The sequence below is a fragment of the Tympanuchus pallidicinctus genome, unplaced genomic scaffold (assembly GCF_026119805.1).
Source record: "Tympanuchus pallidicinctus isolate F22 unplaced genomic scaffold, pur_lepc_1.0 scaffold13, whole genome shotgun sequence".
In the NCBI taxonomy this organism is placed as follows: Eukaryota; Metazoa; Chordata; class Aves; order Galliformes; family Phasianidae; genus Tympanuchus; species Tympanuchus pallidicinctus.
Window position 1 is genome coordinate 5,476,129 of NW_026294648.1, and position 21,907 is coordinate 5,498,035.

At 41.7% G+C, this 21,907-nt stretch overlaps 2 protein-coding genes across 9 annotated transcripts in view; both read right to left on the minus strand.

Annotated features, from left to right (window-relative positions):
* Nucleotides 1-274: 274 nt before the first annotated feature.
* Nucleotides 275-4,479, minus strand: KCNE5 (potassium voltage-gated channel subfamily E regulatory subunit 5). The gene has a single exon (XM_052672958.1). It carries the CDS (start codon nt 1,665-1,667, stop codon nt 1,356-1,358), a length of 312 nt encoding a protein of 103 aa, XP_052528918.1. The 5' UTR covers nt 1,668-4,479; the 3' UTR covers nt 275-1,355.
* A 107-nt stretch (nt 4,480-4,586) lies between these two features.
* The window catches only part of ACSL4 (acyl-CoA synthetase long chain family member 4), a 35,048-nt gene continuing 17,727 nt past the window's right edge, over nt 4,587-21,907 (minus strand). For 3 of the 8 annotated variants that reach the window (XM_052672934.1, XM_052672932.1, XM_052672933.1), the window contains exons 3-17: nt 21,128-21,174; nt 18,458-18,974; nt 17,994-18,171; nt 16,625-16,734; nt 16,394-16,532; nt 15,627-15,777; nt 14,353-14,476; nt 13,476-13,547; nt 11,379-11,518; nt 10,275-10,447; nt 10,024-10,098; nt 9,602-9,793; nt 8,930-9,044; nt 8,143-8,300; nt 4,587-6,648 (exon numbers count right to left, since the gene is read on the minus strand). In XM_052672934.1, coding sequence (XP_052528894.1) covers nt 6,491-6,648; nt 8,143-8,300; nt 8,930-9,044; nt 9,602-9,793; nt 10,024-10,098; nt 10,275-10,447; nt 11,379-11,518; nt 13,476-13,547; nt 14,353-14,476; nt 15,627-15,777; nt 16,394-16,532; nt 16,625-16,734; nt 17,994-18,171; nt 18,458-18,808 — 2,136 coding nt within the window. In that variant the 5' untranslated portion in view covers nt 18,809-18,974; nt 21,128-21,174 and the 3' untranslated portion in view covers nt 4,587-6,490. Of the gene's footprint in view, nt 6,649-8,142; nt 8,301-8,929; nt 9,045-9,601; nt 9,794-10,023; nt 10,099-10,274; nt 10,448-11,378; nt 11,519-13,475; nt 13,548-14,352; nt 14,477-15,626; nt 15,778-16,393; nt 16,533-16,624; nt 16,735-17,993; nt 18,172-18,457; nt 18,975-20,669; nt 20,695-21,127; nt 21,175-21,907 lie in introns of all 8 variants that reach the window. The other 5 variants (XM_052672939.1, XM_052672938.1, XM_052672937.1 and 2 more) reach the window with 5 other exon arrangements.

Below are 21,907 nucleotides of genomic sequence, written 5' to 3' on the forward strand. Positions count from 1 at the left end.
CATTCATGGAGGAATTCAGTTCCACCCCTTTGCTTCATCCCACCTCACGTCAGACACCACCGTGTCAGACTGCCCCTCTGCTGCCATCTGCCACAGGCAGCAGCAGGTAATGAGATACTGCTGGGAAGGTATCTGCCCTCTGCTGCCATCCCACCGCTGCTGCCCCTGTTGAGGACCAGTATCGTAAACAGGGGGCGTTACTTTCAGAGCAGCCCATGTGAAATATATACTGTACTCAATGTACATAAGTAACAGAACTTATTTTAACTTTTAATGTTTTAATTGAAATATATTTTTAAAAAGCAACAGAACCATGAAACAAATGGGATGTGTGACCTTGTTTTTGTGAGAGCAGTGTGTCAGCTCGGTGCCGTGGCAGTGGCTCTCATGTTTGTCAGATTTCTGATGAAGTTTGACTCCTGTGCTTCCTCCTCGAAAGCAGTTGTTCACGTACCGGCAAAAAGCAATGAATTGGGTGTGATGGTGGATGAGGGGTGTTTTTCTCTGGTAACAGAGGGCTTATGAAAGTACTTGAGCTGAATGCCTGATTGCAGCTCTGTGCGTTTCTTTTGAAAATTCCCAGGTAATGGATTTACATCAACTGAGAATGAGTTGCAAAGATGAATTGCCGATTCCTGCCAGCTGCTCAGTGTGACGAGCTGCTGCCATGTGGCGCAGGGCTGGGGGCAGACATAGGATGGGCTGTGCCAAGTCAGTGTGTGCAAGTCTCGTACTTGGGAAATGGTGACAGCCCCTTCCCTATCCTTGCCCAGCTGAGGTGAGCTCTGCAGGTTTGCAGTACTTTCTGAGCTGTTGGTCTGTAACGCCTCGTGGAGGCCGTGGTCCTGCTGGTGGACGCTTCACTGGGACAGGACTGAAAAGGGTTTGGATGTGTAGTAATTTGCTCTTTGTGATGGGAGAACATTGGTTGTAGTCAGCTTAATTCTGATTGCGTTGAAGGAATTCCTTGCGGAAGCTCTGATGTGACTGAGGCCCCGTTGCTGTGGTCCTGGTGCAGTGGTTCATGATGTGAAGCTCCTGTAATTTCAGGGTTTTTGTAAAAACAAAACCCCTCGTCACCTCGTGCAGCTGATGTACGGCCATTCCCTGCAACGTTGCAGCTGCCAAGTTGAGGAAGGGCTTTAGAACTGTAGCTTTGCTGTCAGAAAGCGGCAGCTAGCGTGACGGTGGTGCGGTGAGAGAACGGCCCACGCGCCGATTTTGAGGGATGTCTGCAGCTGTAGGGATACGTGATGCTCTCTGGACGCAAGGCAGCGCAGGCTTTTGTTGCGGAAAGCGGTACCGGCCAGCCCCCGGTTACAGGGCGGCAGGACCGCCAACTTGCCGTCCCGGGCTCACAGCGGCCGCTCCTCTTCGGCCGGTCCGCCCTCCTCGGCCGCCTGGCCCAGGCCGCCGCGGCCCCAGTCGCGCTCGATGTAGAGGTGGTAGGGGTCGTGCTTGGACTCCAGCTTCCGCGAGCGCGTGTAGGCCAGGATGAGCCCCCCGGCCAGGCAGCCGTAGAAGATCATGATGAGCAGGATGTACAGCGAGGCGTCGCCCCCAGCCCCGGGCTCGGCGGCCGCCGCGCTGGCGTTGGCTCCGCGGCGCAGCTCCCGCAGCACTGCGCCCAGCAGCGCCTGCAGCCGCCGCGCCTCGCTGCAGTTCATTGCGGGCTGCGCCGAGCTCTGGCGGCGACGCGCCGATCCGCCCGGAGCTCGGTCAGAAACGGTGCGTGCGGGAGGGCTGAGGCTCCGCCCAAAGCCGCGGGGCTCTGCCTCCTGCTGTGCGCTCCTGCTGTAGGTCCTCCCTGCAGCGCTGCCACGCAGAGCAGAGCGTGGTGCTGGGAGCGTGTTTGGGGAGCCCGTGCCACAGCCTCACAGCTCAGTCAAATGCGTATCCTTACTCTAGAAAGGAAAACGTCATCCATTTGAAAGATTCAGCCGGAAGGAGAGCAGCTCAGATACGGCGGAATTGGAGTAATTCAAACAGTAATTAACTGCAGAGGCTGTTGCTCTGGACCTGAAGGACTTGAGTGTTGAATATCGGTGGGCTGGTGTTGGGCTGCTCCCTACCTGTGTGGTGGAGAGGGACTGAGGATGTGGCACAAGTAAGCCCTTCACTTTTTTCTCCTCAGAGCTCTGTGCCCATGGCTGTGGATTTTGAATTCTATATGAATTCTTCATGTGTCCCTGTTCCCAGCTGGCCCGTCCTGTTGCTGTCTGAGCTCAGTGTCTGCTGTGCTCACAGGTGGCTGTGGCACAGGGGCACAGCCTGTCCATATATCTATCTCCGTATATATGGACAGCTGTGTCTTCCTGCTGTGTGTGTAGGTGCCCCGTTTTGATTTTCTCTGCAGAGCCCTTTTACAAAACCACGTCCCTTCAGAGCCATGCTTGGTTAGGGATGTGCAGGCATCGTGCTTCATCAGGACCAAAGGGAGGTGTGCCACAGGCAGCCATTTCTGTTGCAAGTAGAAAGAAGATGCTCAATTTCATTGTGCAGAACCATTTAGAACTGCAGGAGCAAATACTGGGTTTGTTTTGACTCCAAGAACAAAAAGTAAAGTAGAGCAGGCAGCTGAGGAGAACAGTATTCCTATTCTTCGTGCCCACTCTGTGGGGGGGGCCTCAGTAAGGAACTGATCCATGGCCAACAGGAAGAGGCAGGTTAGATACCACATCTCAAACAAACACAAGCCAGCAACACCTCCTGGGGCTCTGCTGTGAGGTGTCATTGTGGTGTGAGACTCGTTGCAGATGTTGCTGGGCTTAGTTCCTATGTAGGCTCAGCAGCTCACTGGTAGCAGTAGTTCAAAATTGGAGAAGAAATGGAAAATTCAACAGTTTTTGTTTTGTGCTGCTCTGTTGTTGAAGTATTTGCTTCTTTTCTTTAGAAGTGTGAGGGCTCTGAGGATCAGCATGCCCCAGAGCTCACTTTGTTTACTTTAATGGGCATTGGCCTCATGTCAAGGCTAACATCTCAAAGTAAATGCAAATTTGACAAATTACCTGGGGTAATTTGCTGCGGGCTTCATTAGAACACTTGTTTTTGTCAGTGTCCACCATAGATCAGATCTAATTTTTCTTCCAGACATCTCTCTTCCGCAGTACAGGTGCAGCAAGGTTCTGTGTGCTGCAGCTCCCAGCAAAAAAGCAGTACAGAGATGAAGCAGCCCTCTGCTGCCAGCACTCGTTCAAATCAAGTGAAGTGACGATGATGGTCCAACAGCAAACATGCTTGCCATGGCCAGTGTGACCCCATCGTGTTCAATACAAACAAATAAACCAACCAATGACCTACTGTGCAGCAGCTCTGAGTTAACTGGGAAAGCGTTCTGTTCATTAATTCAGGTATCTTCACAGTGGTGTCAAATACCTGAGCCCAGCCTTTAGCATTCCATGTTAATAGTGGCTGAGAGCTTTATGGATTGCATTTTGTAAACCACCTTTGTGGCATTTTATGCAAAAGCAGCACTGGAATGTTGTTGTTTGTATCATTTTTGTTGTCTCTTTTAGTTTCTTGAGTTTCCATTTCATGGGCTAAAATTTAAACACATTTTCTCATGTAAATAGCACTTAACTAATAGGCAGGCTCCTTAAATACATAAATGCGTGACCAGAATTTATTTTTTGATTGCCTGTAGTTGCAGAACGTGACTAATCCATCATTAGAGCAGCGTGGTTACCAGAAACAATCATTCCAGGAGGTGGGGAGGTGTTGGTTTGGTTCTGCCAGAACTGATGACCCGTGGTCTCAGAATGTGTCCTGTGCCATGCATGCAGCTCGGGAAGCCTTTGATGGGAACTGGGGCTCTGTGTGTTGGCTTGCCTGGGCTGCCTAAACACCACTTAACCTGCTCTTAAGGGAATGGCCATCACTTTCCCTGTTTATGCTAAACCAATTAAGGGCACCTGCTGCACTTGTACAGGAAGCAAATCTCTCCCCCAGCTCTTACCTGAGGTCCTGTGTTAAAGCCATGCTTGAAAGGTGTTCATTTAAACCTTTGACTCTGATGCTGTAGAGACTTTAAGTGGTGGTGATTCTGAGCAACTAGTTCAGTATTTAATAAGGAATTAATTTAAAGCTCTGGGTTTATTTTCAAAATGTTCTTTGCTTTGACTCCTAAATGACCCTTGATGTAAGCTTACTTTGTTTCTCCTTCCTGTCCCCTGGAGACAGCTCCTTTGGCCCTCTGAGGTGATGTTAGGTGTAGCTGAGGCTAATCACGTTTGCTACATTCCTTGCTTTTCTACAAGCTCTGTCACAAAAGGATTTGAGAATTAGTAGAAGCTCTTCCCAAAATGCAAGCACTGTATTTGCAAATCACTTCCATGCTACAACTGAAGCAAGCCTAGTGTAATCCCTCCCTCACTTTTTCCCCCTTCTCCAAAAATACGTGAGAAGCTGATTGAACAAATCCTTTTGCAGCACTTGCTACATCAGGGCTCTTTTTTACCCTCGGGTACGTTCTTCTGAGCTGCTGCTTCTGCTAAGCCCTGTTGTTACGGTATGCTCCATTGCAAAGAGAATGGGAGGTGCTGACCATTAACTGGAAACAACATGCAAAACACTCCAGAAACACAAACTTGGTTAACCATTTCAACTGTATTCTGTTCTTGAAATGTCAGCGTGGTGTGTGTATATATACATTGAAAATAGCAACTCTCAGTCAGCCGAGACACAGAAGATAGCAGGAATCAAGATAAAATACATTTCATATAAATACATTCATGGTTTAAAAAAGAAAATCTTACAACTTGCTGACAGACTCAAGTGCGAGTAACTTTCTTACACATCTAACTTCTGTGATGCTAACAGGCTGCCTAAAGGTTATGCAACAGCGACTGGTTTGAAACATGGGAGGCTGCTAACATAGCTCCAGAACTGAGTCACTTGGAAAGCTGCAACTGGAAGGGAAAGTAATTCCTGCCTTCATGAACCCACAGATGTGCCAGTATGCTAAAGAGAAGCATCACACAAAACCTTTTACTTTCTGTACAGTGACAATAACAAATAATTTTCCTTTTTAGCCATCATATACACAACACATTAGGAATAGAAGAAATCTATAAATACTTAAAATGAATTTGTAATATATAGCAGCTGAGCCACACCTGTACAAAATGAACGCAACACACAGGATTAAGAAAAGTGCAAAGTAGAACAGCATCAAGAGTCTCCACTTTTTTACAGCGTTTGTGGTTCAAGTGTGAAGAGCTAGCGGGGACGTGGGAGCTCAGTTACTGCAAGTCAAAGGAAACACAGTACTGGATGCTGCACACAAAATGATAAACAGTTATTAAATTATAACCTCCCATTTCAGCACACCTACAATTTCCAGTTAATGTAAGAACACTTTTTAATAAGGATTTCTATATAGTGATTTGTCCCTTTTTTTTAGTTCCTTAAAGGTTTTCCCAGCCACAGCGTACTTTGTCTAAGTAAAACAAGACACAGAGAACCTGCTATTGGTTTCTGGTTGGCTTTGTTTTGGATGCTGTATTTTAAAAGGTGAACAGAAATCCCTTTCCATAAGGTAACTACAGATACTCAGACCCTGATCCTGTAAACCACATGGAAATAACTTGTACCATTATTCACATGTATGCAAAGGCCTAGAGGATCAGTGCCTTTAAAATAAAAGCCCCATGCCACCTCCAAAAGAAAAAGAACAAATTCTCCTTTGAGTTTCAAATCTGTTCAGAGACAACTGCCCATCAATTTTGCTGTTGTCTGCCAGCCAGAATGCAGATTTTGCGTTCTGCATTCAGCTGTTCATTTTCATCAGTACCTCCTGCAGCAAGGCAAGTCTTTGTTTTCTTTCAAGCTATGTCCCAGTGGAAAGCTCTGCTGGAGTTAAAATGTGGTGGCAAGTACAAAAGTGTTTGGTGAGTAGAACTTGGGATAGTTGACTCAATGCTCTTGAGTGATGTTTTCAAATAACTTTTCTTTAGAAAGATTTTCAGTTCACCTGTATTTAAGGTAAGTGTATTTTTTATTCTCTTATAGGCACTGTAAATATTGAAGATAACTGATGTGCGGAAGAATCCATCCATTTTTAAGCAGTCCATTATTAGTGATCTCTAGCATGTTCTTGACTAGGGTCTTTTTTATTTTTAAATGGAGAAGGTTGAAGTTGAAGTACCCATTTTCTCCCTACGTGCCAGGCTTCACAATGAATTAGAGAAACTGCAAGTAGTCTGAACATGCTAGAGAAAGAATAATGAAATTACCCGGCCATACTGCTTCATATAATTATGTCTGTCTTAAAACTGGAAACAATCACATGAAACTCCAAAACACATCAATATTTTCTGCTGTTAAGTAGGAATTTAGAGTTTAAGATCTTCCCTGTTGCTCTCTTTAGAGATAAGAAACATTCATCAATTTGGTGTATTTTCTGAATACATGTGATACCTACAGTATACAAGGACATCCAAAGTCAAGGCATGATAAAGAACCCTCTGCACAACTGTCTAGTCAATTCAGCCTATTTGCCTCCATACATTCTTTCGATGTCGTTGAGGTAATGATTTTTCAGTTCTTTCCTTTTCAACTTGAAAGCATCTGTTACTAACCCAGTCTCTGGAGTCCACGGTTCAGGGCTTAACCGCACTTTGATGGGTATTTCAAACCTCTCTAATTTCACTGCAGGGACAGCAAGAAACAACAGCGTGAGTAACACTGTTAAATGAAACATTCATGCTAACTACACATCTAAGGCAAGTATTCTAGTATGTATAATATGGTGACCTACTTGATGAAGTAACCCAAAAGACGGTACACAAGTTTAATTGTGTACCACAGCTCAGTGTCAATACTACAGCATGCAAATATTCTAGTAAGATACTGTATTTATACCTTGTATTGAATGTGAGAGTATAAAATCTAAAGCTTGAAAGAAGTAAGTTTGTACCATGAAGATGCAAGACTGCTGTCACAAGGCTATAGGGTGAGTGAGGGGGGAGATGGATAATTGCCCGCGGGCCTCCCCTGCGCCAGGAACGGGGCAGGAACTCCTGCACGTGTGCACTACTGCACGGGCCTTGCTGTCAGGCCCTGCGTGCAGACCTATAATAGCACCCACTGAGACTTCTCTGTGAGCTTCTGGCACAACTTGTGGCAGCACAGCCTCTAGGTGGCAGCAAGTGTAGGACAGCTGGGACATCTGAGCCTACGAGCTCCTTCGTCTCCAGCTTCAAGCTGGTATTGGACCGTCCTGCTTCCTCATGTTCAGGTACACGTCTGCTCCTGGGAAAGGTGCAGTATGTACTGCTAAAAAACAAAACTGCCTCCTTAAGGTGATTTTCGAAAAAACCTTTCAAAGCAATTATATCTGCATGGGAGACTATTGTCTAGAAAGTAAAAAATGTATGACAGTGACTTTGTGCAACAATGCTTTATGTTATTTACTTAGTTCATGATGGAATCATGTAGATTAAAGCGTTCATACTTCAGTCAAATCCTTAAAAAAAATTTCATTTATTTTCAGGGAAGATTTAATACTGCCTTTCATTCTAAATTTCTTGGTTTCAAAAGGCAAATTTTGAGAGGCTTGTGCTTAATGTATGCTTACACTGTTTTATTGTTTCCATGTAAGAGGTGCATAGCACTTTAGAGAGGTTCCTGATCCCAGTTAGCTTGGGGGTTTTTTGGCCCCATAAAGAACGGATGAGGTTTTGGATCATTTTTATCTCTGTAGCAAGGACAGTAGGATTAAGCTGTTGTAAACATAAGGGTCATAGTTGTTCTAAGCAGTAATACACAACACTGCATGGAAAAAAGCTTTGAAATGTCTTGCTTAACTAATTTTCATGCCGCAAATGTCTTGTTAAGATCCAAAAGGTTTGGAAGGGAAGTTCACTGCGTTAAACATGCAGCCTTTCTTTACAAGCTAATTGGAAAAAAAAAAGCTTTTTTTTTTTTTTTTTTTTTTTTTTTAAATAACATAAAGAGGAAGTAGTTAAGATGACCAAAAGTATGTCTATTCGTGGAATAAGAGGTATGAATTTGACGTGGTCTTTCTGTTAAAACTCCTCTAAGTTTTGGTAGACTGAGGTAACAGGAAAAAGGAAAGCAGTCAGTGGGGATAACTGAAAACTTTTGCCTTAGTAAGTGCTGTGAGATTGGCATTTTACTTACTCTTGTTTGCCACCTCCTTAATTTCTCGTAGGATTTCAGCTTCCATTGTAGGATTGTTACAAATCTCAACCCAGGTTCCACTTATACCTTTCTGCTCAGCTAATGCCGTCAGCTTCTTCTGATTGGGAACCACAAAACTGATCACATAAGACTGGTCACTACCACAGGATAGCAAGAGAAGGAAGGGAAAAAAAACAGTTGAAGCTTCAATTTCAAGGATAAAATGCTTGCTTGATTATAGATACACAGATCCACAGTGCTTCTTGAAATGCAGTTAATCCTGCATACAAAATCCTTTTTTACTGAAGGTTTTCACAACTGATGACTTATCAAAGCTCAGGATCTAAGAAACAACAGCATAATCTAGCTTTCCAACTATATGTTTCACTAGTTCTCTGCAGCTTCCCTTCACACTGTGTATAAGCAGGGGGGGAGGAGACGCCTGGGCTATTTGGCTACTTCCAAAACTCAGAGATTTAGTTCTGGTGCAGAAAGTCTGGATGAATTTTCCTTCGTATTCTGACAGAAAGCCAAAGCACGTGCTAAATTATACCTGTCCCACACTTAACAAAACTAGACTGAACTACAATAGAGGAAATGCCAACAGAAAAGCATAAGTTACTTTTTTCAGTTTCAGGGAATCTTGGAGCCTATGTGTGTTACTTTAGAGATGCTACTTACACCTCGTGCTCTGGTGGGGGCTTTTGTTCAATGAAAACCATGCTATGTCAGTATAGAAGTGTCACAGCTTGTATTTCGGTTTACACAAAGTTAATACTACTCTTACCTTTTAGCATAAGCACAGATATTATCAATCAATGAACAGTTCTTCAGTGCTGCCTCTACTTTGCCCAGAGACACGTATTCCCCAGCCTGTAGCTTTACCAAGTCTTTTTTACGATCTGGAGTGGGGGGGGGAAGAAGGAAAAAAAACACCATGTGCTTGCTCCATTTAAACTTCTGTGTTTCCACAGACTCATTTGCAAAGCCAATTTAAATGTATCTAGAGGTGTGCCAGGTAAAAGTGAATAAAAATGAGTAAAGCATTTTACCAAGTTATAAAGATGCTAACAGCATGTACGTATGCTTGTAACTTTGTAAAGGCTTCTGCCAGGAAGCTTACATAGCGTCACGCTTCTTGTCATGCAACCTATATGAACATGATGGAGACTCTGATTTTTAAGTTTTGTATAAAATACCAAAAAATGATCTTACATTTATTCATTAGCACACATGAATTAAATAGTGATAATGTAGCAGGGAATGGCATCGCTTCCAAAATTTTCTCATAGCTGTGAAGACTTCTGGAAAAGTCTTCTTGTGCAAAGTGCTAGGATTTTGCAAGCAGGTAATCTTAGGTACATTGGCCCTGTCAAAGTCAACAGGACTAATCACATCCTTACAGTTATGGCTAGGCAAGATCTTACGGTAGTTAGAGATAGCAAGAAGTGAGGCCAACCTATGATCTGCAGACACCCATCTGGATGGAATTCTCCTATATCTCCGGTACAAAACCATCTCTGACCATTCTCATCAGTGGTGAAATCTTCTGCTGTTTTCTCTTCATTTTTAAAATAACCCATTGAGACATTAGGTCCACCAATTACAATTTCCCCTCTGGGATTAGGCTTGTCTCTGTTAGTATAGCCCCCTGGAAAAAAAAATCCCCATACAATTATTTTCAAATTATACATTCTGCTGCTAAGAAAATGTTTTGATACTTCAGCTTAAAGTTCACGCACAAACTAATGACTGCTATCAAAGATGAACAGTTACTTCATATACTACAACCTAGCTAAGCAGATAGGCAAGGAAACCAGCTAAGCACTGGTTAGATTACTTGGTTACTTGCTCTGAAGTCAAAGCATCAGATGCTCTTACCTTCTTGCCAGTCTCTCAATCTGATTTCACAGCAAATAAGAGGAGCTCCAACTCTTCCAGTGCTATAATCAGCAACTTAGAGAAAGAACAAGGAAAAACACAAAGTTTTTTTCATTTTGAAGTATAAACTCAAACTACATCTTTGAAAACAGCTTATCTCAAGTGACTTTACTGCAGTTAAGAGATACAGCTATTCTGAATTTACATTCTAAAAAACTCTTAAAATATACTCCCAGAAGTATTTTAACTACCTTCTGTAATTGTTCCAGCTCCACATGTTTCTGTTAGTCCATAGCCTTGGCCCACAGGACAGCAAAAACAGATATTCATGAATCTTTGTGTTTGGGGTGAGAGTGGGGCTCCTCCGGAAAGCATCATGCGGATGTTCCCTCCTAGCAGTGCCTTTACTTTTTTAAACAACAGTCTGGAAAGAGGGAAAAATGTATGTTAAGGATCAGTCCCTCAGCTCGCTTTATGAAAAGGAATGAGGCAATCCTTCCTATCTGCAAAACCTCAAAAATAACGTTCACAGATTTTAGCGGAGAGCAGGGATAATTGAAAGCTTCTTGTCTAATGCTTGGAGACTGCAGAATTCCTACAACTTACATAAAGTTTTCAATTCTATAAACAAAAATGAAGTCCAATGAAAACTAACTAGTCATCTTGTCATTCTTACTGGAGATTAATCATTCATCCTGGAAACCACTCACTCCTAAACTAATTGCTCTTACAGGAAACCGGTCATACTTAGGCAGGAGAGCAGCCCCACGCAAAAGGATGTGGGGGCCTCTTGTTGGCAGCATGTTAAATCTGAGCCAGCAGTGTGACCTGGCAGCCAGAAGAGCCAACCATACCTGGAGGTGCAACCAGGTCCAGTGCTGCCAGCCAAGGGAAGGGATTGTCCTGCCCTGCTCCGCACTGCTGCGGCCTCCCCTTGAGCAGCGGGTGCATTTTGGGTGAGGGTCAGGCTGTGTGTTAGGAAAAGATTCTTCACAAGAGGTTGGTGGGCACAGAACAAGCTGTGCAGGACAGTGGGCACAGCCCCAAGCTGCTGGAGTTTGAGGTGTGTTTGGACAGTGACCTCAGACGTAGGGTTTGGGGAGTCCTGCGTGGAGCCAGTGGTTGGACTCGGTGATCCTTGGGTGTTCCTCCCCACAGTCTGTGATTCAATAATTGCCATTAAATATCTCCTCCGTTTCCTGCAAGAACTTGGCTTATTTCAGTTTAGTCATTAGATCGTGTTTGCGTGCTGCAATAGAATTGTCTGATGTTGGATAGCTTAGATGATTGTTCTTTTAGCCTGCTTTGACAAATCACAATGAAAAAAGTGCAGTTGGGCCATGAATCATACTTACATGTTACACAGAGGTGCATCGTATCCTCTTTTGATTTGTTCCAGTTTGTAGTCATAGCCTATCTTGAACAGAGTTCTCTGGATATAGTTCATCTCCTGAACTTTACTCATGACGTTTTTATAAATTCTGTCCATTATTTCCTATAAAGTGTTAAAAAAAGAGCAAGGAAAATTACCATGAAGAGTAAAATTCCATGCTAAAAATAATAATTAAAAAAAAATAAAACAACTATTATTCTTCCTTTTAAATGAGTAACACAGCATGGATGAAAATATCTGCATCATTGGTTAGGCAATGCTTAACTTTAATGCTTTTAATATGTTATCAATTAGCCAATTTATAGATCATTGCAGCCTGGAGCTGTTTGAAATGGTGAACTGAAGTGTCAAAAGTGCAGCAGAAAAATGAGGGACTTATCCTGACTTTTCTCTATTTGCTTATGTTGCCAACAGCATCCCTAGAGAGGAAGAGCCCTCAAGTACGCAGCTTAGCTTAGCAAACTTAGGCAGATGTGTAAGTGAAGGGCAAATAGCTGAGAACCACGTTAGATCTCCAGACGTATTGCAGCAATCCACAGTACCACCTGCATTTCTGCAAACAGCTTTCTGAGCACCACATCTGGTTTTAAAATACCTCATACCCTGTGCTCTTAAGATCTCTTCTCTATCAATCACAGCTGCAAATCTTGGGTTTTATTATTTACATTATCAGTAACACCGAACCCAAAGTATTTAGGATTTATAAAAGGATTTATAAAACCTTGAATTTGGGTTTAGCTTTTTGGAAAGCCTGCAGTGGCGTGACAAGGTATTCAGAATTACAAAGGCCAGAAGGAACTATGAGCACATTCTAACTGAATCAAATATTTAGATGTATTTGTGCCTGTAATTAATTACTCTCTGTTACATTCCTTATAAACTTTCATCACTAGTGATGTTCTGATATTTTGATGACAGTATAAAACTTTTAGCAAGTGAAATATTTATGAGGTGGATGGTAGGTAAGCAGCAAAGCATTTTTCTTCCCAGGGCGTTCTGAAGGTTTCTCCTCCTTGCTGTTGATTGTTGGGCTCCAGGTCCTCTATGCTAGCAACTGAAAATGGATCAGTAGTTTCAATTTCTTTTTTTACTCTAATTTCTTTGTGATAGTGAGTCTGTGGAACCTTAAGTGAGGGTCAGCATTATCACTGTTTGACCATTCTGCAGTTAATTCGTATGAATGTGTCTGTGTGGATGGGGTTTTTTTTGGCACATGCTTTTTGCAGATTGCTCCCAGAAGGGGATTATGCCCAGATTTTAAATTAGCATTGCTTTTGCTAGCAGTCAAGAGTCGAGTATTCCCTAAGAAATAGTTTAAATAGCTATTCTAAAAAAGGGGGTGTATGTTATTGGTTATCACTCAGTGGACTACTAAGAAAAATACCTCTGTACATTATTTCTATTTTAAAAACAAAAAATTCAAGTTAGTAATTGATTTTAAAGCTCCTGGCTATTCACAAAAGAGGCTGCAGAACAACAGAATCTCAGATCAATCAAAACTTGCTATTACTAGATGAAACCAAACCCTCCTCCTTCTATCACACCCATCAATGTAGCAGAAGCTGATGCTTCTGGTCTTCTGAGCCATATGGATAGAATGATGAAAGAGGTAAACACAGTCATGTAATTCCAGGGCATGTGACGGTTTTTCTTCAGCAGAAAGCAGCAGATATGTCTGATTTTTGTTGTTTTGTTTCGTTTAGGTGGGGTTTGTTTTGTTTTGGTCTTCCATGACCTTGTGGTATAGAGAAGCTTGATCACCAGAAAGCTAACATAAGCTATAGAAAGAGTATTTATGGTCTCCCAATTAGCTTTTCTTACAAGAGGAGACTAAGCTGCCCTACTTACTCCAAGAACAGGAGACATTTTACCATGTGGTACCTGTGCTCATTTGCAGCATAAGTTCTCGAACTCAAGCAATGATAATTGGAATTTCTGTTTTGCTTTCTTGCCTATTAGTAGCAGTTTCTTATACAAAAACAGAAAAGTTCTTAAATACACCTGCTAGCATGAATGACTTAGAAAGCACTGTTTTTGCTTCAAATATCTGCATACTTACAGGCACAGCTGCCATCAGTGTAGGCTTAAGTACAGTGCAGTCTCCTTTGCTTCCCTTCTTAATCTTACTTGACTGTAAGACAGAAAAAATGATAGTTTATGAAGATGAAAACCAAGCAGCTCTTCTGAAAAGGACCAAAAAAGAGAAGATATGCTGTCATGTAATTTTCCCGTCCCTCTAAATAACACTTCCTGCTTAAAATACTTTTTTTTCCACTGTGATTGAAAAATGTAGTGGTTAACAAGGACTTCAACCAAAATATCAGACATTTTGCAAGCCCAGCTGTGTAAAGCAAGTCCACCTTGTGTAACTTTTTGTTTTCTTTCTCGTACTTGCAATCCCTCTGTATTCCTCCAGAAGTTTTTGTGGCATGTTTTTGTTATTAATGGTGGGCTGTTCTTTGTTTGTTTGTTTTAAAATCTGATGCCATTTCTCAATTACCAGCAAAATGCACAGAAGCATTCTTCTCGAGCTTAATTTGCACGAAGGCAAAAAGCTGAACAGAAGAGCTGCAATAATGGACTAAAGAACTCAAACCGAGACTAAGAACTTCAAATCACTTTATGGGGTTCTATGTACAGTTGGTGTTTTAATAGCTGTTCACATCCTGATTTTCTCTAGGATAACGTTATACACATTTATTAGGTTTTCTTTTAGATTTCCTAAGAATCGTAAAAGCAAAAGCTTAAATAATATTTTGTATAGTATGACCTGCTTCTGTAGCTCCACCAGGAATGTTTATTTGCATCATTTTCTGAAAAAAATCTCATTTAAGTGTATCACATGTATCAGCACTTCTTTAAAGGAAGAGAACAGCTAATCAAGAACTTAGACTGTGAAAGCTTAAATTTGCTTTTGCTTTCCGCCCGCCCCTCACCTGATCTGACAGTGTAAGTGGAGAGGAATATCCAATCCTGCAGCCGTAAGTGATGCAAGAAATTTCTGCTGTCAGTTCCAATACATGGGCCAGGGGCAAATAACCAATGTAAGTATCCTTGGGCCTAGTAAAGGAAAGATTATCTAATGAACAGAGATGCACGAGTGCACTGAAATGCTGCCTCACTTTTTTCGTGGTGTGTTTAGCTGTGTTTCTGGAGACTCAGGTCACACGTACTTTCTCCTCTGCATGCAAGAGGGGTGTGATTATAAATCAGTTTATAAACTGAATCAGTAAAAATCTTACCTCTCTGAAACCAGTATGAATGATAGGATTTGCCTTGTTTTCTAGGAAGCTCAAGTTTCCTTAGTGCTCCATTGCAGGTTTCTTCTCCTTATGGGAGATTTCATCCCAGGTGCCAAATTAAGGATGAAATCACTGTTTTTACATTATCACCAATAGGATTCAAATCCTTAAGTCATCATAGCATCTCCTTCTCAAACAGATTAGTGGAGAGCTGATCACTGATGTAACAGAGGATTCTATCAGGGAATGCAGAGATTTCTCAAGAATAAACTTAGAGCTGCTACCTATACAGAAACTTCCAACGTCAGGTCAGAATGGCTCTTATATCCTACCATACAAAGGTGTATTGCAGGTTATTGTAGCTGCATTTGTGAATGCAGTGACAAAGACACATCCACATTCACAAAACATTTTCTTAGAATATTAGTGAGGGAGTTTGCAGATGGCTGTACTATCATCAGAACAATTCATTATTTCTCTGCTCATTTCAGTGCAGAATACTGGAGCAGACTCAGCAGTACATGTATTATCCATCCAGCAGGAGTCTCTCTAGTTGAATGAAAGAGGTATATGTATAGGTATATTTCCTAAAGTGATTCTAGCTGACTGAAAACATCTAGCAAAAAACTTTCCCAAATTTGACTAGGTGAGTAATTTCTCCATCTGGTGATTTTTTCTAATGCATAGAAGAGTGCAAAATCCATCCCAGACCTCTAGATAAAGGTGAGGGAAAAAAGCAATCGTAGAGCAGAAAAAGCACGTGGGACAACATCTAGGGCATACTTTGCAAAGAACAGGGTGAGATCACAAACACAACGTGTATTTCATATAAATCAACGATTAGTTGGCTCACAATAAAATGAAGGAACTTGCTAATAGCTGGTGCCTGCAACAGATTCTCCATAAACTTACAGACTTCTAGAGGTTCTGTTTTATCCCCCAGCGCTTGGCAACAAAGTGTTTCTTACCCCAGCCCAGGAATTCTCTCACACTGTCCTGTCATTCCGGCTATCAAGTTCTTGTGCTGCATCATCACTCCTTTCGGTCTCCCAGTAGAGCCACTGGTGTACATTACCAGAGCCAGGTCTGTGGGGACAGGTCTGCTTGGCTGAATGCTTGCTACAAAATGCAAGAGAAAAGTTGCATTAGTTCAAAACCTACTTCCTGGCTAGGTGCAGAGCACTGAGGTAAGGAAAAAGGATGATCAAGGTTGGATTTTCTCCTTCCTTGAAGATGTTACAGTTGCTGCAGGCTGCCCACTGTAGTAAGGTTATGTAATAGTTATCCCAATTGTCCAAGCTGTTTTCCAGTCTCAGCTTGGCTCAGATAAAAAGATGTTTCCAAGTTAACAAGCAAAAATACCTTCAAGTGCTTTTCTTCTCTTAGGAAAAATAGAGAAAATAAGGTGAATAAAGGCAAGATAAGCAGAAAATAGAACACTGAACCAGATTCTACTTCACTTCCCAAAATAAAGGCAGAGTCTTATTCTGGTTGTATTTCAGAAACTGAATTTTAAGTTTTATCCCAAAATACCTGAAATGTGAACAAAGGTACAGGACAATAAATAGGGATCTAACAAATTATCCATTCTTTTAAAGGGGCAGAGGATGAACTGGCCATCTGCCACTTCCCTTGTGTTTGAGACTTGGCACATTTACTTTTTTCTGCTACCCAACATCTTTGATCAGGCCTGGTTTCATATTGCTTGATCACTCCTCTGAAGTGATTCACTTACCGTTTTCTGGTTTGGCTCCCAGCTCCTCCACTGTCTGCATGCTATGAATCTCAACATTGTCAGGGTATTCAGATTTATTGATAGTCTTATTGTCCACATAAATTATATGTTTGAGACAGGAGATCTGTGGCAGTGTAGCCTACAGAACAGAAAGAAAATTGTTAGCAAATGACTGTGCTGTAAAATTACTGCAGGTTTGCTTGAAAGCAGGTGAAGCTGAAGCCAAGTTACCTTAAGTTTGCTCTCGAGAAGTTCTGCGCTGGTGATCAGATACGATGCTCCGCATTCATTGAGGCCATAGGTTACCGCCTCTTCACCCAGCGTAGCATACAAGGTAACAACTGTTGTATCGAAGAGAGGGAATGAGCACAGAAGTTAAAGCAAGAACAAATGCAAAAGCTCTTGCTTTAGCACGCTGCAATGCACTGTGGAGGGAATGAGCTCAATGGGAATTTTTTTTTAATTAGGAAACAAAACAGTTTCTAATCTTCCCAAATCAGAATTGAATTCTACAAGAGATCACAGGAATGAGGACAGTTATATGGAAGAAGAAATCATCAAAACAAAAAGATCTGCTAAAACTCAATGAGAACACACGAAGCAGTTGCACAGTAAGCAGCTGAGAATGTGTTCCTCCTCTGAGCGCTGTGCATCAGGATGTTGCAGGGGAGCTGACACTCGCACTGCAGGGCACCAGCCACCGTTCCTGCTGTGCACTTCCAGCTGAGTGCCAGCTTTCAGCCTCTGTGCCAGCTGCTTTCTTGTTCCCATGCAATTACTGCTGGGGCAGGGCAGAGATCACACTAAGAAATTACACTGTTTTTGTGGTGAGGGATTATTTTTTAATCCTGACAGGTGACAGTAATGCTACTGAGTGCCTCACGGGCTCTGAGGAGTCCACCTTTTATGTTGAGGAAAATCCTTCAGTATCATACTGGTACCTCAAATTTGAGCTTCCAAAGACTATTAAAGAACTTAATATTCCTGTGAAGTTGTGATCATGTAGAAAGGATAAAAAAGGAATGTTACATGATTCTCTAGCAACCTTCCCTATTTCACTGAGAAGGCTGTATGTAACAAGTCAGATTAAATATACTGACTGCTTAAATAAAAAAAAAAAAGCACATACATAATGGTAACGAACTTGAGCAGTTTGGCAATGTTACCAAAATACCCACCCCCTCGGCCTAGCATCTCATTTTGGTTATCATTCTTCCAATAACCATTTCATGTTTCAGATACAGAAGTCAGAATATAGACAGAAAATGCTACAGCCATCCCAAAGTCTGCGGGAAAAATGCAACTACTGAGTCCTCACAGTACTTAAAAAAACTGAAGAGTGACTCTGCCTATCTGTCACACTGAGATCTAAAATGTTGCTACAGTCCCAAAGGCTGGGCTCATAAGTATGAGCAAGTAAACTGTAGTGATCTCTACTATGTACAGAATATACTGGAAACTTCAAAACTCCGGTGGTACACAGAATAAGTCTAATTAATTCCTGTACCATCAGCGTCAGGACTGACACATTCTTAACAGCCAAAGCAGTACTGGAAATCACTTCTAAAATACATTCAAAGTACACAAGTTCAGCACTCACGAGGAAAGTTGTACTTGAAGCAGGTCAGGGCTGCGATCATCCATTCTGCTCGGGTCTCACAGAATATAACAACGGTGCTCTTTGGGCTCAGTCCCAGGGCTATCAGCCCGCTCCCCAAGCGATTCACTTTCTGATTCACTTCTTCATAGGACAGCCATCTGTAGGTTCCTAAGATTAACTGGAGAAGGGGGCAATAACAGAAAAAACACCCTTGTGATGACAGGCAACTCTTACAGCTCTTCCCTGCTTTTGTGAGTTGGTGCTCAACACAACAAGCATTTCCTTTTTTTTGTAGCAAAATAATTAGTGCATCCCTTAGCGCATTACTCTTTAACTACTACAAAGCACACATTTTAAATCAAAAAAGGATTAAGGAAGATCTCTAATGTTGCCTCTGCTGTTGAGGCAGAATGTAAAAGAGCTCAGAACCAAATCAGAACTAAGTACAAAATGGTAAGCTGTACCTTTTTGAAAACTTTTCCATTCGGTTGCATTTCATTTTCTTCACTCAGTATTTCTCTGGTCCCCAGACAGTCCTTTTTCCCAAACTTTGCTAACGCGTGGTCAAACAGTTTGTCCAGCGTGTCTGCTCCAGGAATGTTTATGTTTGCTAGTGAGTCAAGGTGAGTGACAGAACGGTAGGGGCTTCCAGGTTTGTCCGAGATGGGCTTAGCTTTTAAACGCTTTGCCATGGCCTTTTTCTTCTTAGCGTTGGTAAGAAAATACCACGGAATAAATACAAGCATACTGTATACAGATATTAACACGTACACAGGCAGCAAAAGAATGGCACGTACTTCTAGCCTAAGTTTCATTGTGGGTATTTGGAAAAGAAAATCTCTTAGTGCGTTCTGAGCAGGCAAGAGCAAAAGCAGCAGTGCAGTGTGGTGCAGGGAGAAGAACAGTAAGTGAAGCTTAGGTAGCTCGCTTTCAAGGCAGCTGCTAAAATTTTAGTAACCTTTGAGAGCCAGCAGTGGACACCTGTGGGTGAAGACCAGAGCCAAGCAGAGAGCAGGAAAAAAAAAAAAGAGAATTAAATTAGTATTACAGTCAGTCCATTAGTTCTAGTCCTTTGAGATTTCACCTCAAATGCATCAAGACCAAGGAGACTGAATTAACTGATACGTGTGGTTGCATCTGCTCTGAGATTAAAGAGGTTGACTCTTCCATACTTGTTTGTTCCATCCACAAATATTTACTTTTCAAAGACTTCCCTCCCATCTCTGTCGGAATAGTTCAGCACTGTAAATATGAAGTCTGTTCTCTTACATCTTAATACTGCGTTTAAACTGCCTGTGTAATGCTAGTTGTGTATCAGTGGGAAAGGGCAAGCTGTTTTCCCCCCAGATATTTGTATTGCAGTGGAAAGATAGAGTAGGTGTCTTTACTGCCTTTCAGGATGTTAAATCAACTTGCATTCAGATTAAAATGTATTCTGATACAGAGTCCTCAAAAACCTTCATGTTCTAATGTAAGAACAATGCAATATCCCAACATTGCTTTATTAACTTCACCCCAACATCTGTATTATCAATTAATTTTTGACTATGAATGTCAGACTTCAGAAAAGGGACTGCACTTATTTAACAATCCCTCCAAAAATTAAAAAAATAATAGTAATAATCACACCCTATTTCAGTATATGCATTTTAGAACTCCAGGTATGGAAAATGGAATCTATTTTAAAGATGAAGCACAATTTAGCAAGATTTTGTCAGAAACCTTTCTTCATTAAGGAGAACTGGGCACGAACAAAGACCGAAGGGGGAGAAGAACAAAACCACCTCACAAACCACAGTGGTGGCCACCCCACTTGTCTGTAACTGGTTGTGCTGGCACACAGATGACACAGCTGCTTATCTTCACCTGGACAACATGCAAACACGGCATGCAAACACAGCACAAAGAATGCACAGAACAGGGAACGTGAAAGGCAAAGGAGCCCTGACAAAAACACAGTACCTCAGACACGAGGGAGCAATGCTGACTAGCTTATAGGAAAGCTCAGTCTTTGATGGACGACGTCTGATAAACAAAATATACAGGACTAGGGAAATTTTCAGGGCTCCATCAAGCATTGAAAGAATGTAGGCACACTCCGAAGTGTATCTTTCTTAACGTGATTGCCACCCCAGGTGAGGGAGGCTTCAATTAACGTTTCAGGTTAAACAAGACAGCTGCTACTGACAGCACAACAGAGATCTATTAATAGGCTGTTGGTTTTTAATAAGACTCCCAACGTTCGCAGCTGTGCTGTAGCCAATATCAACAATATGTAATGTAAGACTGAGAGACCTTCGCACACTCCAAATAACACAATCACCATCTTGTTACGTTTTTAATTAAACCTGTAGTCTGAAATGACTACTGAATGTGTCATGTAGTAAGCTAAGCTCAGACTTGTTCAGAAAGAATCTTTTCTACAAAGTTCTACATTCTTTTCAAAGCTTATGTCCCTGTTCTGCTTTAGTTAACTCCATCGTCAGTTGCTCAGCAAACAAGCCTCAGAAGAAAGATCACTCCACTTCCCCTGCAAGCACCAGTTCTCTAAAATGAAGGTCAGTGGTTTATATCACAAATCTTGTTTGATGTTCTCATCCCAGTTAATTCAGTGCTCCGAAAGATGCAGTTGAGCTTGGACATAAAACAAAGGCCACCCATATTGCTAAGACTTACACAGAAACCTCATCAGAACATCTGCCTGAAATAACAAAATAATGACTAAAGGGTCTGAATGGGAAAGAAGGTTGCATTCTGAGATGATACCCCCCTGAAATCACTCTTAACATCCGCATTCATTGCATGTACAAACACACTTTGTATGCTTGCAGGCACTTACGTTAAAGGTCACATAAGCAAACATTAAAGGTTCATTACTTTCATCCTGAAATTTCAGATAGTTTGAAATACTTTTAGAAGTGTTTATAAACTGAGAACTTAGCTACTCTGTTCTCACCGTAGTAATTTAAAATGTTTCTATTCTGACATAAATCAGTTGCAATTCTTAACAGCAATTGAAAAACTTGCTAAGTGCAAAGAAGAAAAACGTTACTTTTCCCTTTGAGGATGTTGCTATAAAAACAGATACATGCACACGCACGCATATACACCTATATGCACATACGTATACTTACAAGGTATCTGGCAGCAAGGTCCAAGAGTTATTTGATGTCAGTTAGATCTATGTTCAAACAGAAAATAAAAAGGAAGTATATTTTAGGGCGGGTATTTTTTGCCCTGCAGAGAGAAAGATGTGAGGAAAGCATTCTTTCCGCTGCTGGTTTCAGAATCTCTGCCCTAATGCTCCTGAAGAAGAATAGCATATGAATTGAGACCATCTTATACTCAAGCCTAGTAAATATCATATTTGAAATACAATCCATAACAGGACAAAACTACTGAAATTACAAACGTAGCTAGACACCAAACCCACATGGTTAGAAGCCAAACACAGCTATTCAGATTACACTGGCCTTCAGTGTCTTTTTTAAAGTTAAATTAGTCTCTGAGAGAAAGGGAGAGAGGGATGTAACATCCACACTGATGCACAGTCACAGATACCCACAAGGCACGCCAAATGCTGCCTGCCACCACAGTCTAATGGCTATCTTGTCAGTGAGCTTTGCTCCCAAAGCAAAGAAAGCGCAGTGTATGTTAAAGTAAAGCTATTCTAGAATACTAGGATATTTAGAATACGTAACATTTTATACTGACATACAAAATTTATTATTCCACTTAATTGTGCAATGTAACTAGAATGTTTGGAAGCTAATCTATCTACTTTGGAAACTGCAGAACTTCCAGATCTTGATGTAGGAAATCACATTCCAAGCAATAACAGTAAGTGTGTGTCAGGCATGAGTAAGAAAGTCTAAGAAAACAAACCAAATCAAAAGCAGACACAGTTTCTCTTT

What these genes read in the sequence shown, in the direction of transcription:
- KCNE5 (XM_052672958.1), bottom strand. Translation starts at nt 1,667, where the DNA reads ATGAACTGCAGCGAGGCGCGGCGGCTGCAGGCGCTGCTGGGCGCAGTG.